Source organism: Felis catus, chromosome A2 (genome assembly GCF_018350175.1).
Source record: "Felis catus isolate Fca126 chromosome A2, F.catus_Fca126_mat1.0, whole genome shotgun sequence".
NCBI classification, from domain to species: domain Eukaryota; kingdom Metazoa; phylum Chordata; class Mammalia; order Carnivora; family Felidae; genus Felis; species Felis catus.
The window spans coordinates 29,875,102-29,892,218 of record NC_058369.1 but is presented as its reverse complement, the minus strand read 5'-3'; the positions used below and the strand labels follow the sequence as shown (position 1 = coordinate 29,892,218).

Here is a 17,117-nt window from a genome sequence, read left to right as displayed (position 1 = left end):
AACATCCCCTGGGGGTGGGGGGGCGGGGCAAAACCACCCTTCACTGACAACCGCTGCTCTAATTCAAGTGTTTGCCTGAGTTTTGGTTGATGGAGGAACAGATTTCACAAAGAAGCAAAGTACTTACAATGTCTGTGAATACTCCAGGCCTCATAAGATTGATCATTTTTGCAACCTGGAAAACATCCACAGCATTTTCATTCTCCAGTTGCTGGGACAGGGTGGTAAGGGCACACAGCATTCCTGCTGAAACTGCTCCATACCTTGGGGAGGAAAAAAAAACAACGCTATTTCAGATTTGCTCAGGGATTAAATTTACTGGAATGAAATTAACACCATATACTTGCATGGTGGCATATGTTTGCATAGTCCGCACACGGACTGCAGTGATCTCTCTTCTTGAAATCAGTGAAATGCTGGACAGGGGGAGAAGATGTAGAGACTAGCACAAAGGTGCCATTTATTCATGAATGTGAAAGCTCCCAAACTGGCTTATCAGATGCTCAGCTTGATACTCCAGATGAAATGAGAGGTTTAAAATTAGACTGGGGATAGCTATAGAAGACTTAATGCTGGGGACGAGGTGGGAAAAATACGAGAACCCTAACTACAAGCTCCTGGATGTGCAGAGGTAGGGAAAGGATCTGAAAAAAAAAAAAAATCCCGCCCCCCCCCCCCCCAAAAAAACCAGCTAAATCAGACTTAAAAAACGTGACTTGAAATGTGTGGCTCAAAATGCAGTCAGAAAAGTTTCAAAATGAATTTCACATTAGGTCATTGTTTTTGGCACTGAAGTGGAATTTTGCCAGTTAGAGTACCTGTGATAAAAGTCTTGGAAAAATATGGTTGTTTTTGACACACACAGTCAGTCTCTCTCTCTCTCTCTCTCTCTCTCTCTCTCTCTCACACACACACACACACACACACACACACACACACATTTAGAATGGAAATCCCTTTTTTTTCCAGGAACCTCTGGTGGCACATTAGTGTTAAGAAAACACAGGGATTGAATGAATTGTTCCAGGTGATGATGCTGGTAGAAATGAAACTAGAATTTATATGGCTTGCATATTTATACGGCTTGTGCCCACTGTTCTATTAAAAACTATTAAATGTGCAGTTTATAGTGCAGTTTATGTGCAGTTTCTGAGTTTATCGTTATATGAAATTGAAACATTACAGATGTTTTACATCTTTAATACAAATAAGACCAAAGCTCCCAACTTTAGAGGTCAGCTAGCTAGAGGTAAAAACTGTTCTACATTTAGGTCCAGTCGCCCAGAGTCCAGTTTGTTAGTACATTTCAGTCTGGTTCATTACTTCCGTGCTGTATGCATACTGGACTCGCTGACTTCCCTGTAGGTGGGCATTTACATGGTTTGTATCTTGGGCATACCAGTGGAATTACCATGAGTAGAAAAATGGGCTCACAGGTATGCCCATTTTTAGTTTTAAAGATACTGCAATGTTTCTCTCCTAGTGGTTGTTACCGGTTTATCCCCCTCCCAGCATGAGAATACTTGTTTCTCTGACATCATTTTATTTGAATTTTTTTAAAGTTTATTTATTTTGAGATCGAGAGAGTGAAGAGGGGATGGGGGAGAGGGAGAGAGAGAATCCCAAGCAGGCTCTACGCCGTTGACACAGAATCTGACATGGGGCTTGAACTCACAAACTGTGAGATTATGACCTGAGCTGAAATAGAGAGTTGGATGCTTAACTGACTGAGCTACCCAGGTGCCCCCATCTTCTCGTCATTTTAAAGTTGAAAAGCTTCTCCTAATCTGATGGGTGAAAAATTGTATCCTAATGTTAGTTTAATTTGCATTTTCTTGATTACCAGGAAGTTTGAGAATCTTTTGTGTTTATGGCCTGTGTTTCCTCTTCTGAAATTGTGTGTTAATATACTTTGGCCATTTCTCTTAGCTCTCTGTTATTTGTAGCGTAGGTTGTAAATATTTCTTCCAGTGTCTCAGTTTCCCTTAACATTGTTTATAGGTACTTTTGTTACACGTAATCAAATGGCTTCATCTTTTATTTTTGGCTTTTTTGGAATCTTGAGAATGCTTTTTCTAACTCAGCACTTTAAAAACATTCTCCTACATTTTTCTATTTTTATTTTTTACATTTCATTGTATATTTCATCTGAATCCTATTTTGGTATAAGGTTATGGTCTGATTTTACTTATTTTTCTAATGGATGACTTTTTTTTTTATTGGATAGTCTCCTCTTTTCTCATTGAGTTTCCTTTGTATCAAATACTAAATTGTCATATAGTTTCTGAAATCTGTTTGGCCCTTTAATCTATTTTTTGTATTTCCCTACATTTAATTCCTATAGATTTTTAATGTTCTGACATCCGAAAGAGCAAGTTCCTGTAGTCTTGGCTGTCTCTACATTCATTGTTTCATGTTTTTTTTGTGCTTCAAACATCTGTATTTTCATTTTTACTTGTACACTCATTTCCAAATACCTCTACTCCTTGATTCCTTCCTGTCCTGTTTCATATTACTCTTGAAACTGAATGCTCAAGGAACACAAAAATTTTACTGGGGTTTTGCTTGGTTTGCCCTCAATACATAGATTGGTTAGAGGACAGTAACCTCTTTTTGAGTTTTTCTGTTCATGAACATGATATCTTTTCTCCCTTTTTCAGGTCTTTTGTAGTTATTTACATTTTACAGTTTTCCTCATTGTCTTTGCCAGTTTCATTTTAGGGTAATTTCTAGGTGCCTTTTTAGAGTCTGTCATTCCTAAGAATGGCCTCTTTTTATGATCTTTTGTTTGGTTTCAGTTGATACATAGGAACATTAGTGATTTTCACGTGGTGAACTTGTATCCTGCCATGCAGAACTCTTTTTACGTTCTAATAATTTGTGGATTATCTAGGAAGTTGGCTTCATCTTTATCTGCCAATAATGTTAATTTTGTCTCTTTTCAGCTTTTGTATTTCTTACATCTTTTGCTTTTATTGCATTGGCTAGGACCCGGTAGTTGTGCATTGTAACACTGCAAGGGGGTCTCATATTGTTGTCTTTCATGGTAAAGCCCCTAAGTTTTTCGTGTTAAATAAAGATGTTTGCTGTGGGCTTCTGATAAATAACATTTATCAAGTTAAAGAAGATACTTGCGACTTTGTTTGCTAAGAGTGTTTTCTTTTGGGGAGGGAGATCATGAGTGAATGTTATTTTATCCTGTGCTTTCCAACACCTATTGACTCTTTTAGCAATTCCTTTAATAATGCCCTGAATTCACTTGAGAGAGCAGTGGTAACACTTAACCAGCTCTACACCCTTTTCATGATACATGAAACCATCTTACTTTTAATGATACATATTTCTTTTAATCCAACATACTGGATTTTGACAGTATTTTATTTAGATTTTTGTACCCATAATCAAATAAGTAAGATTGGCCTATACTTTTCCATTCTGGTGTTCTCCTTTTTTTTTTTTTTAAATCAAGGTTACATTAAATCTCCTGTGTTTGTTACTGTTTAAGTATAGCCTAGTGAGGACTTGGTGGGCCTTAACAGTTTGGGAACGTGTCTGTTTATTCAGTTCTTGGTGATCACTAAGGTGTGTTATGCTCTTACTATGTGCCAGGATCTCTTACAGGTATTAAGTGTACCAACTTAATCGTCACAATAATCCTGTGCTATGACTGTTGTTATTCCCCTTCCAAAGCTGAAGAAACAAGGTACGTTCCGGTGATGTAACTGGCCAAGGCCTCACAGTTCGCCAGACGAGTTTAGTTTGAGCTGATACATGTTAATGGCTCATAATAGAAGCTAGTATATACAATATGTTCAGTAAACACCATTTATTATACTTATTATTGAGACTTAAACATGTATTGGTATAAACAATTTCAAGTGTTTATTTTAAAATATTTCTATTTTAACCTTTTATTATTAGAAAACATCAAACACTTGAAAGTACTGTAACTTTGATGTAGCCATTACTCAATTACAGCCGTCACTGGCTCATGGCCAATCTTCACATCTACTTCCTCCTACATATCCTTTGAAGTAAATCCCAGGTATTTTATTCATTAATATTTTAGTATAAAAGATAAAATTAAAAAATATATATATAAACATTATCACACCTCAGCAAATGAACAGTTACCAAATATTTTGAGTGTAACTGCAGATACATGGTAGATGCTTTTCTTCCCAATGGCAATTTATGCCCTCCCTACTTTTTCTTCACCATTTTCCAAAACTGTATGTTTTATGAGACTTAAGTTCTTAGAAAATCTCAGCCGTTATTTCTTGAATCTCTTTTGTCAACATGGATCACTTCTGAGACGTATGTTAGAACTCACCTATCTAGTCCGTAACTAAGTTTGATTTCACTTCTGTCCATTCTACTACTGCTAGCCTGTCTCTTGTTTTTCCCCTATCTTGGACTCTCTGATTTGTTCCTGTTTGATTATACATGTTTCTGGTTAATGTCCTAGTCTTCTGTTAGATCTCTGAGCATGTGTTCTATTGTAACTGCTCCAGTAACTGATTTACACTTTGTTGTTGTTCTTCTTGCTTTGATCATTATGTTAACTTTCCGCAGATTCTAAATTGTACTCAGTTTACCTTCTTATGTAGCATGACTAGCGTTTTTTTTTTTTTAATCCTCTGTACTAATTATTATTTTTTTCCAGTAGGACCAAAATCTAACCTTTGCTTAATATGTTCTAGTGAAACTGTTAGACTCAGGACCCTTTCCCCAACCTCCCCCTGTCCCCCAAACCAATCTCTTTGTTAAAGCTCTCCATAGCCTTTCAGATAGAAAAGTCCCGTATTACGTATCTTATTATAGTGTGTACTCTATGTGGATGTACTCTTGCCTGTCCTTGGATTGTCTTTCTTAGATTTAGCCACTCTTAAATAAGCACCTAAATTAAAGGAAGCACCTACACAGTAAGATTTCAAACATGACCAGAAACTAAGTCAAATTAATCAAATCCACAGATCATTTAAATATTTTCTATATACCAAACATGATAGTGAAAGGGTAAAGACTGAAAAAATAGAGGCCATTCTCAGATTAGGAATTAGGTAGAGGATATTTATTGAGTTTCATGGATTTGCCCTTCAGACTATAAGAACTTGGTGAAAAAGTGATACTAGTAATTTTATAACATATATAAAACAAGAGTAGTGTACAGATTCACTGTTTGCCTTTCTCAAAGGGCCCCATTGAGAGGAATGTTTATTTAGTGCAGTTAAGAAGAAAGCAAAATGTGTTTTCATCTTTCCTTGCCTATACCTCAAAGAAATAGAAGTCCTTGAAGTTCCTGATGTACAGTAATGGTAAGTGCTCTATATTCATTTTAAGCCACAGTGGGATTCCTTGTATTGTCAGTGTGTATAATACCTCTGCCCACTTAATTATATTTTTTACTCTTCCATATAATTATTGTACCTTTGCTTTTAAGAGGTTTTAACAGTCACTTTATTGCTCGAATAAGCATTAAAAAAAAAGTTTTAAAAATCATAACCAAAAATGCAATCCAGAGTTATAACTCTGTCACTATGAAGAAACTAAAGCTTCCCGTAGAAATCATTAGGGCAAAAAGGAAAACAGAGTTAAAGCTTGAATATGCAGCGGTCCGGGGGAATCAAGGCAATATGAAAGCCTTCCACAGCACTTTAAGAAATTAACACTTTGGGGAGTGCCTGCGTGGCTAAGTTGCTTGAGTGTCCGACTCTTGATTTCAGGTCAGGTTGTGGTCTCAGGGTCGTAGGACTGAACCCCATACTGGGTTCCTCAGCGAGCCTGGAGACTGCTTGAGATTCTTTCTGTCCCCTCCCCCAATCTCTCTCTAAAATAGTACTTACAAAAAATTTAAAACTTTGGAAGTGAATGAGAAAATAAAGTAGGGAAACATGGTCTGGAGAACTGAGGGACATGAATGCCAGAGTGCTTCCTGTGACAACCAGTGGGAGGCAGTGTTAACCAGCAGGATTAGATAGATCTGGATCTGACTGCAGTCAGGGCCAGCTTCCTGGCTACGGTCTGACGGGTCTCCTGCTCACAAGAGTCTTGCCCTTAGTTTAATGCTGTGCTGTGGCCATCTGGAACTTTTTTTTACTGAAGTATAGTTGATAGACCATATTAGTTTCAGGTGTGTAACAATGATTTGACAAGTATATATGTTATGAAATATTCACCATGATAGTGACCCAAGTTATTACATTATTAAGTATATTTCCTATGCTATACTTGTCATCTCTGTGATTTATTTATAACTGGAAGTCTGTACTTACTAACCCCCTTCACCTATTTCACCCCTCTCCCTACTACTGACAACCACCAGTTTGTTCTGTTTATCTTAGTTTACTTCTGTTCTTTGTTTTTAAAGATTCCACATAGAAGTGAAATCACTTGTATTTGTCTTTATCTGATTACTGCACTTAGCCCGATACCTTCTAGTTCTACCCATGTTGATGTAAAAGGTGATTTCTCTTTTTTTTTTAATGCCTGAGTAATATTCCATTGTATACATACATCACATTTTCTGTATCCACTCATCTATTTACGGACATTTAGATTTCTTATGTATTAGGACTATTGTAAATACCGCTGCAGTGAACATAGGGGTGCATGCCTCCTTTTCAATTAGTGTTTTTGTTTTCTTCTGATAAATGCCCATAAATGGAATTACTGATCATATGGTATTTCTATTTTTACTTTGTTGAGTAGCTTCGGCACTGTTTTACATAGTGGCTGCACGGATTTATTTTTTCCATTTCTTCTAGGTTTGTCTAACTTGTTAGCTTAGAATTTTTAATAGTACACTCTCATTATCCTTTGTATTTCCTTGGTGTTGGCTGTAACTTCTTTTTCATTTGTAATGTTATTTCAGTCTGCTTTCTTTCTTGAGGAGTCTGGTTAAAAGTTTTTTAGTCTTGTTTAGCTTTTCAAAGAACCAGGTCTTGGTTTCATTGATTTTTTTTTTTTTTAAGCTTATTTGTTTATTGTGAGAGTGGCAGAGAGAGAAGGGGAGAGTGAGAATCCCAAGCAGGCTCTGTGTTGCCAGCGCAGAGTCCACTGTGGGGCCTCAAACCCATGAACTCATGAGATCATGGCCTGAGCTGAAACCGAGTGGGATGCCTAGCCAACTGAGCCATCCAGGCGCCCCTTCATTGATATTTTCTATGGTTTTTTTTAGTCTACATTTATTTCTACTCTGATCTTTTTTCTTTTCTTCTCCTAAATTTTGGCTCTGTTTGTTCTTCGTTTTCTAGTTCCTTTAGGTTCCTAAGGATAGACTGCTTGAGAGTTTTATTTCTTGAGGTAGGCCTGTATTGCTATAAATTTCCTTCTTAGAACTGCTTTTGCCACATGTCAAAAGATTTTGCGTGTTCATTTGCCTCCAGGTATTTTTTAATTTCCTCTTGGATTTCTTCATTGAGACATTGGTTGTTTAATAGCATGTTATTTATCCTCCATATATTTGTATTTTTTCCAGGTTTTCTTGTAATTTATTTCTAGTTTCATACTATTATGGTCAGAAAAAATGCTTGATGTGATTTCAGTCTTCTTAAATTTATGGAGATTTGCTTAAGGGCCTAATATGTGATCCTGGAGAATAGTCCCATCTGTACTTGAAAAGAATGTGTATTATGCTGTTTGGGATGGAATGTTCTGTATGTATCTGTTAAATCCATCTGGTCTAATGTCTTGTTCAAGGCCAGTGTTTCCTTATTAATTTTGATCTGGATTAATTTTGATCTGGATGATCTATCCATTGACTTAAGTGGGTGTTAAAATTCCCTGCTATTTTCTTACCATCAATTTCCCCCTTTAGATGCTTCTATGTTGGGTGCATAGATATTTACAGTTGTTGTATCCTCTTCTTAGATGGATCCTTTTACCATATGTAATGTCCTGATCTTAGATGGATCCTTTTACCATATGTAATGTCCTGATCTTGTTAATTTTTTTTTTTTTTTTTTTTGAGAGAAACAGAGCACATGAGCAGGGGAGGGGGAGAGAGAGAATACCAAGCAAGCAAGCTATGCACTTGAGTGCAGAGCCTGATCTCACAAACCTTGAGATCATGACCTGAACTGAACAAAGTCAAGAGCCAGACACCTGACAGAGCCACCCAGGTGCCCCTATTCTTTAAAGTCCATTTTGTCTGCTATAAATACTGCTACCCCAGCTTTTTTTTTTTTTTCTTTTTTCATTTCTGTGGAATATCTTTTTCCATCCCTTCAGCTTTCAGTCTGTGTATCTATTTAGGGAGTCTTTTGTAGGCAACATCTGGGTCTTGTTTTTTTATCCATTTAATCTATGTCTTTTGATTGGAGCACTTAAACCACTTACTTATTTGAGAGGTATGTACTTTAACTGTCATTTTGTTCATTGTTTTCTGGTTATTTTTGTAGTTCTTCTATGTCTTTTCTTCTCTTGCTCTTCTCCCTTGTGACTGAGGACTTTGTTTAGTGTCATGTGTTGATTTCTTTCTGCTTTTTTATATCTATTATAGGTTTTAGGTTTGTGGTTTCTGTAAGGTTGATATATAACATCCTAAATATATAGCAGTGTATTTTAATGGTTGCTTAAAGTTTGAACACATTCTGAAAACTGCACTTTGACTTATCCTCTCCATGTTCATATATATATATATATATATATATATATATATATATGATGTCATTGTACATCTTAAAGGAGTCACAAAATAGACAATTTTTTTTTTTTAAGATATAATTGATTTTGCTGCTTTGGTCTCTTAATCTTTATACTAGTTTTAAGATTGATTTACTATGTTGGTTTTACTAGTGAATTTTTTTTTTTTTTTAATAATTTTTTACTTACAGCCTTTTCTTTTCCAAAGGGGAGTCTTTAATTTTCTTCTGAGGCTGGATTAGTGGTGATGAGCTTATTTAATTTTGGTGTGGTAAATGCTGTATCTCTTCTTCAACTGTGAATGGTAACTGGGTATAGTATTCTTGGTTATGGGTTTTTTCCTTTCTACACTTTGAATATATCATGCCACTTCCTTCTGGCTTGCACGTTTCTGATGAAAAATCAGCTGAGAGCTTTCCTTTGTAAATAACTAGTGCTTCTCTCTTGATACTTTTAGAATCCTCGATTTATCTTTATTATGTGTCTTGCTTTGATTCATCTTGTTTGAGGCTCTCTGCTTCTGGGACTTGGATATGTCTGTTTCCGTCCCCATGTTAGGGAAGTTTTCTGCTCCTTTCTGTCTCTGTTCTCTTTGTGGGACCCCGATACCAGTAATGTTAGTGTATGTGGACATGCTGTTGATTTCCTCTAGTGTATTTTTCATTTCAGTTATTGGTTCTTTTTTGTATTTTTTCTTTGTTGAGGTTCTGAGTACATCCATTCTTCTCTCAAGTCTGGTGAGCAACTTTATGACCATTACTTCGAACTTTTCATCTGGAAATTCTTACTTTTTCCATAGGGCTCCATAAATTATGTAGCTGGTCCTGGCTCTGACACTAACTATATATGTGTACACAGGCCATTAGCTTCACACTACCTATTTTTTTCTTACGTGAAGAAGGGATCCCAAAATTACCCTCTTAGTGGGGTAGTGGTAAGGTTCAAAGGAAAACCAGAATTATTTCTGGGGGTCTTTGCAGCAGTGGGTATAGAAAGCAGTCCATATATTTATGCATCTCCTATGGAGTATCTCAGGATCAAATTAAAAGATTACTGGTGATACTCAAAGAGCTCTTGCTTATTTGGGCTATAGCCCCTCTATTTATCGTATGAAAAATTAGAACTGAGAAAAATGTCACAACACAAGACCATGCAAGCACCTGTTACAGAAGCTGTCAGAGTCCGAATGAACAAAGCAAATGGTATCTTTGTATTATTATGAAAATGGTTTTGACTTTTTGAATTCCCCAGAAGGGCCTCCTTCCCAACCAGCAGCCCTTGGATCATTCTTTGAGAATTATTAATCAAATTAGCCTTCTATGGTATCTAATAGGACGATAGAGCTATATGCAGAGTGAATAACTATTTGCACAAGAAACTGTTTTTCTGTGAATGAATGTCTAATCTATTGTCCCACAAGATGGTAAAAACTGTGCTTATGTTCTAATCCTCTTCTGTCGGAAGGAACATAGGGTCTGCTTAAAAACTTTGACAGTAATGCTACAGATCAGCCTCTGAATCTTGAATACAGGATGCTATGAATAAAGCACTTTGCCTTTATAAGCGGTGCTTGTGTTCAGATACAATCAGTTTACTTTTGGGCGAGGAATTTTATCCTTAGATCATTTTTCTAGGAACTTTGTCCACCTCACAACACAGCTGACAGCCCTGAGAGTAGGTGTTAAGAGATCTCTGTGAAGACCAGATAAATATCTAGTTTGTGCATTCAAAGTTCACTTGGGCCTCCAAGCCTGCTCACTTAAACATTTTTAAGCAGGTAAGATGATAAAACAAAACGCAAAGCACAAGGCTCTCTGGGAAAGGTTCACACTAAGGATATTGTATGTATGTATCCTTCATTTGTAGGTCATCATAATCTGAAGCACAGAACCTGCTATGTGCCAGGCATTAAGCTTCACTCTGTAGAGACTGGGACAAATAAGTTATTACTGCCAGTGTCAGCAGTGTAGGGGGGTGACAGTCCTGTGAACAAGTGGGTGCAACATGATGTGATACCCAAGAACAGCACAGTTAAGAATGTGATGTCTGTCAGTGATTTTAAATGATTACCTCTAGGGGCGCCCGGGTGGCTCGGTCAGTTCAGAGTCTGAGTCTTGATTTCGGCTCGGGTCAGGATCTCCCTGTTCCCGAGATTGAGCCTGGCATCGGGCTCTGTGCTGACATGAGCCTGCTTGGGATTCTCTCTCTCTCTCCCTGCACGCCCAACACCCGCCCCCCCCCCCCCGGCCGTCTCTCAAAATAAATATTTTTAAAAGATAAATGATGACCACTGGGATGAGTCACCAATAGTTTCAAGGAGAATGACTTCTGAAGTGTCTGTTGACTGACAGAGCACTCAAAGGAAGTAGCATTTGCAGGGGCAAGGTGGTCTACAGGAAGGAAGGGACTGAGGACTAGGATGACAGCTGCATGAGTAAACTTTGGCCAGACTGCAAAGGAATTTGGAAAGTGTACTGAAAGAATGGGTGACATCAGTAAGACTCGTGGCCAGTCGGATGCGGAGGTGAAGGGCCACACAAAAAGGGCTCTGCTTTGCACAACTCAGTGGCTGGAGGCAGGCTGCGAGGATGAGTTTGGTCTTAGACATGCTAAATTAGAGGTGTCTGTCAGCCACCAGGAAGGGATACTAAGAGGCACAAAAAGTAGGTAAGATGGAAACTGAAAGGTAACTGGTGTTCCCAAGATTGTATTACTGCTAGCAGGTGTTTAAAATAGTTCAAATTTGCTTGAGTAATGTGGAAAAGTAATTTCTCTGGAATCCCTTATCTCCTAAAGAGTGGATACAGGAACACATGTCTTTAGGAGGTTTTTAATCTAGCTCACCTACATGGTATGTGCTGATCTAGTTCAGAATTAATTTACTCTTTTCTTGTGTGGGCCTGCGAACTACATTTGATTAATTTCAGAGGTGACATATTCAGCATGAGGCATAAAATAAAAATCACTGAGTAAGACAATATATCCCCAAACTGAATCTAGACAAAAGAATCAAACAGTTCTTTTTAAATGACGTACCAAGTTCCTGTTTTTTTCTCTTTCCCTCATCCCTTACCCATGAAATATAAGTTTAGCTCCATTACCAACTTGAATACAAAATAACAGCAAAATCACAGAACTGGGCAGCAACATTAGAATTCAGGCTGAATTGATAGCAGCTGACAAACCCCAAAGGTATTTGAAAAGCCAATACAGATTAGTGGGGAAAAAAAATCTCTAGAAGCAGCCTTAATTTTATACTGTAACTGCATACCCTAAATTTTCATAGACCTGTAACGGCTGCCCAGTTACTTTGAAACAGTCATTATTTCCTAAAACAAACTCCAGAAAACTCTTTGGAAGCAGCCATTAGTATGGCTTTCTTCAAATAAGAGAGAACCATGATTTGAGGTACAGGTGTTGACCTAAAGTGGAAGTCTGTGGTCACTTCATGTTGCAGAAAAAATTGAAAGACTTAACAATAAGGTTTACTTTCAAATTGATTAGTATCTGCTTCCAGAGTGGCTGCTGATTTAATGAATGTAATGGATGCACTGAGAATTTGCTGACGAAAGGAGCTACCTTGGAAATAAAACAGAAATGAAGATATCTAATTGGTGCCACATTAGCTAAAGGTCTGTGAGATTCTGAACAATCTGGAATTACACAAGTGATTTACAGGTCAACGCCAGTCATTACGTTTGACCCCAAATATTCATATACCATAAAGTTTACCTATGATCCTTTCTACTTTAGTAAGAAGGAAGGTATCTAGGTTTGAATACCATGTGGATGCCCAGAAGATTTGACACCAGGCACAAATTGTTTTCTTTGAACTTCCAAACAGACTGTAAACTCTAAATTTATCATTAATAAGTAACTTACTCCTAATCAAGAAACCATATTTAACAATTTTTCTTCTAGGCGCACCTGGGTGGCTCAGCTGGTTGAGTGTCGGGCTCTGGGCTGACAGTGTGGAGCCTGCTTGGGATTCTCTGCCCCGCCCCCGCCTTGGGTGTGCATACTCTCTCAAAATAAACAAACAAACATCCTTCTAAAAAAATTAAAAGTCTTCTTTCCTAATGTTTGCTGAAATTCAGTGTAGGGTATAAAAATAATTGTTTAAGTAATGGAAATAATAATTTAAAATTGTTTTTGAAACATAAAACCTCAGAAAGCTTTCAAGTGTACTTTTGTAGGCTGGTACAGTGCTTTCACCTTTCTAGAACATACACTCCAGGAGCCTTGGAAGGGTGGGACACATTAAAACTCAAACACATCTACAACCTGCCCCTGTAGACACTGGAAAAAACTCAGAATGGTCACAAGCAGATAGAGTCTGTCTTTGCCTTTCTACTCCTACAGCAATTCCACAAGAAACATGTTTGAATTTTAAAATTAAGAAATAGGTACATACTCATCATGAACAATGGTGGGGCCGTCCCTTGTTAAGGCCTCTTCCTTGATGACATTGATAAGTTCGAAAGTACTGCTGATGGGGGCATCTGGGTTAGGCCATTTGGGACACTGGAAGTGCCGAACTTCTAGGACATAGTCATCCTGTAACCAATAGAACAGAAGTCACAGCCCAGCCCATTAGATCTGTAATCTAATGACTAGAACTTGTTCCTGAGATAGGATAGAATTGAAGAATGCCCCATTAACCAAAATGGGGCTGGTAAGAAGAAAAATAGTAGGGAGGCCTGCCTGCCATTAAAAAATGACCAGGTCATGTTAGTGAAACAGTAAAATTCTGTTTCAGGTGACAATAAAATTGCAAGTGCCAATAAATTATGAGACTTTGTATCCTACTCTATCTTATCTATAAATTGAAAGGAAAAAACTGAGAGGTTAAATCAGCATTTAAGTTATAATAACTTATCCTCTTCGTCCTTTCATATCCACCCCATAAGAAGGCAGTTGTTATACATCAAAATGTCGTTTACTAAAAACAAAACAAAACCAAAAAAAAAAAAACAACAAAAAAAATCTTATCATCTGCAACACATTGCAATGTTTACATTTCTGGTGGCAAAGAAAATACTGAGCTCTAGTATATTGTTTTTATAATTAGGTCAACAGACCTATTTGTATGCATGCTCAATCAGAGGAACGGTTACATTTCATCTACCCAGCTGGAAAAAGCAAATATTTGAAGGAAGGAAAAAGGGAAGTGTACGTATTTATTTTAAAATTTTTTTTTTTTTTTTTCAACATTTATTTATTTTTGGGACAGAGAGAGACAGAGCATGAACGGGGGAGGGGCAGAGAGAGAGGGAGACACAGAATCGGAAACAGGCTCCAGGCTCTGAGCCATCAGCCCAGAGCCTGACGTGGGGCTCGAACTCACGGACCGTGAGATCGTGACCTGGCTGAAGTCGGACGCTTAACCGACTGCGCCACCCAGGCGCCCCAGTGTACGTATTTATAATGAAGTCATACTCAAATGCCTGGGCCCGACTTGAGGTGGTAAGTTACTCTGTTATTACTTGGAGGATGCAGGGCCCAGGTAGGGCTGTGACTGAGAAAGGCAGCTTTAGGTTACCTGTGTGGCTTCAAGGATAAAGTCATGGATGATAATTTGTTCTTCATTTGAGAGGCACAGTCTGTCTTTGCTGATAAGGGTGACGGTAAAGGCCTCACAGTTCATGGATTCTTCTCGACTTGGCCAGTATACAAACTCATCTTCTGCCTGTGGGAACCGCCCCCAAAGAAAAAATTCCTCTGCAGTGCTGTCAAACATTTGTTTTTGAATTTTCTTGCAAATTGATGACAGACAGGATACATTCCCCATACCTCCCGAGTCACCTTTTAACTTGGGCACATAGAATTATATCCCCCTCTAATCATCCCAAGTTCAGTGGTCACTGTAAATTGTAATTGATAATAACCGTATTCTAGACTTGCCTCCCTACATCACTGTAACAACCAAAAATGCTCCCCCTAGAGGGGACATATTAAAATTAATCAACTTGGATCCTGTCTTGTTTACTATGATGTATTACAGAATATCTCTCAACTGGGGCTAATATATTACTTCACAATTGCTTAAGCAACGAAGACATCCTAGTTGTTACTTCCTGTGGCTTAACATTTCTACAGTTGATTAGCATTTTGCATAGGAATTTCATAAACGTGGTCTTAATTTTTACAATATACTAGGGAGGTGAGGGATTTTTATCATCTGTCTTTACAGACGAGGACATCAAGACTCAGAGAAGCCTGCAAGTTGTCTCAAATCACGCTTGCTACTAAATGGTAAGCAACAGAACCTGTCTGGAAAGAGGCTGTGCATAAATAAGCTTATGTTGGTTCTAAGTACAAAGTGCTTTTTCAAAGAAAAGTTAATCTAACCATGTTAGGTGTCAAAAGGAGATTAACACAGAAAAAGGCTTTCAGCCTTGAGTCAGGCAAGCTTTAAATGTTCATCTATTTTAGCATTAAAAATAAATATTCAGGCTCTGTACTTGAATTCCATCCCTGAAAACTGCGGAGGCCGAAGAAAAAGTGAAGAGATGTAGAGGTGGGAGTCTTTGTGAGAAATACAACGATTAGGGTAAGACCCCTGACCCTCCATCCCTCTTTTTCTCATCAGTCCAAATGGCAAACTCTGCTTTGCCTGGAATAGCTACACTTCCATGGGCATTTGCCTGAAAATGCTTAGATACTACTAGTGAAGTCAGAAATAATTCTGAATAATGTTCAAAACAAAGAAGGTTTTGTTTAATCTTACATTGTTGCATCAGAAATGAGCCAACAGTCCAATAAGACTTATCACCCTTTCAAGTTTCAATATAGCTTATTGCCAAGTACATTTTTATTTTTAAAGCTCAGCATAAGGGGAAACAGATTAGCAATTGGGTTTAGGCTATACAAAAGACAGTCTGTAACTGTCAGGGGTTTTAATACATTTTGTCCAAGGAAATGGAAGTTAAGACCCTTCTAACAGATACTAAAGATGTAAGGTAATAATGGACAAGGCCTATAAATTTAACCAATGTGCAGAGATTAAATACAGGATTTAGGATTGAATAAATTAATCTGGGCCTTAATTTCCATATCTGAAAAGTGGGAATAACGTTATGTACCTGTAAGAAATTAACTTGAATAGTAAATTATCAAATTGGCCTAATGACTGCCAAGGGGATTTTAATAAGCAAACACACACACACACCAAAACATCTGAGTACAGAAAGCCAATTAGGGAGAAACTGATCATCTTCAAATACTATGAAAAATACATGCTACTTCTTAATGCAGTAGGACCTCTGGTCTCATGGTTATTTTGCTTACAAATACATTTGTAGATCAAAGATGCCTAGGCATATCTAGAACAGTGCATTCTGACCTAGGAACCCGTGACTTTGGGCTAGTCACAGAATCATGGTCTTGTAAAATTACAGCAGTAAGAAATAAAGCAAACAAAGAGAATCTGCAGACATTTTTTAGGAAAAATGTGCACTGACTTTCGACCCTAGAGCTGAGAAGGCAGACATTCAGGATTCTAGCCCGGTCTCCCTCAGCCCGAGGTGACCTGTTCCAGGGCAGTCCTGTGTCCTCACTGTCTGCATAACACGCACGGACTCTGTTGGTCCAGCCTCCCCATACAAACGAGCCCGTGGGTAGAGGCTTTTGGTGACTGTCCTGTGATAAGTGACAATACCAAAACACTGACTCATCCAACAAATGAACGTTTTAACAACCCTAAATGCCTCCAATTTCCACACGCCAAACAGAATAGACCCCTATTGCCAGCTAATTTGAAAATTTACACTCCAGTTTTGAGTTGAAGATTCTCAATTTTGTTGCCATTCTCTCCTACAGAAGCAGTCTTGGTATTCTGAAACTGGAGCAAAATGCGACAAAGTGAACTTCCTACTGACTGGGCACGCAGTCAAATGCATGTCGTCAAGACTAGGGGTTCAATCACAGGCTGTTCTTTCTCGACGAAAAAATTCACTGATCTGATACTTGTCGAAGCAGCTCCTCATTGTTTCTTATTTCCGTTTTTGTTTTGTGGGCTTACGTGTCCTCATAACTTCTGAAGACCCAATGAATTCTGCCATTAAGTTTATTTCGATAAACTTGTTAACCCTTCTTTTATATGGTCTTAGGGACCACAGCAGGGAAGGACTAACTAGAGGAGAAAAGGGCTGTAGCTCAGCCAAGGTCTTAGAAGCACCTTTAAACTGGAACAAAATAGCCTTTCTGTATCTCCTTCCCTCTAATGGATCTGCCTTGCCTAAGGTATGGGGGAAAGATAATGATAATTAGTACTTTAGATACGAATTTTTGGGGGAAGGACTGGGAAAACTTTGCTATGATATTTGTCCCTCGCCACATCATAGAAAAGGATTAAAAGGTCACTCCGGTTTAAATCCTGCCTCCAATTACTCATGTATGCCCTTTAGGCAAGTTACTTCCCTTGATTTTCTTCGCTGTTAAATGAGATGATAATAGTATCTATGTCATAA

At 38.0% G+C, this 17,117-nt stretch overlaps 1 protein-coding gene and 1 long non-coding RNA gene across 18 annotated transcripts in view; one reads left to right on the top strand and one right to left on the bottom strand.

Annotated features, from left to right (window-relative positions):
• PTPRG (protein tyrosine phosphatase receptor type G) overlaps positions 1-17,117 on the bottom strand; it is a 718,204-nt gene that overhangs the window by 4,985 nt on the left and 696,102 nt on the right. For 4 of the 5 annotated variants that reach the window (XM_011280147.3, XM_045051777.1, XM_045051779.1 and 1 more), the window contains 3 exons: positions 14,189-14,335; positions 13,061-13,203; positions 128-263 (listed from right to left, as the gene is read on the bottom strand). In XM_011280147.3, coding sequence (XP_011278449.3) covers positions 128-263; positions 13,061-13,203; positions 14,189-14,335 — 426 coding nt within the window. Of the gene's footprint in view, positions 1-127; positions 264-13,060; positions 13,204-13,697; positions 13,831-14,072; positions 14,336-17,117 lie in introns of those variants that run through there. The other variant, XR_006593802.1, reaches the window with a different exon arrangement.
• The window catches only part of LOC111559430, a 103,829-nt gene that overhangs the window by 78,428 nt on the left and 8,284 nt on the right, over positions 1-17,117 (top strand). For 4 of the 13 annotated variants that reach the window (XR_006593807.1, XR_006593804.1, XR_006593806.1 and 1 more), the window contains 3 exons: positions 13,718-13,818; positions 14,840-14,901; positions 16,468-16,890. This is a non-coding gene — a long non-coding RNA (uncharacterized LOC111559430). The other 9 variants (XR_006593811.1, XR_006593810.1, XR_006593808.1 and 6 more) reach the window with 8 other exon arrangements.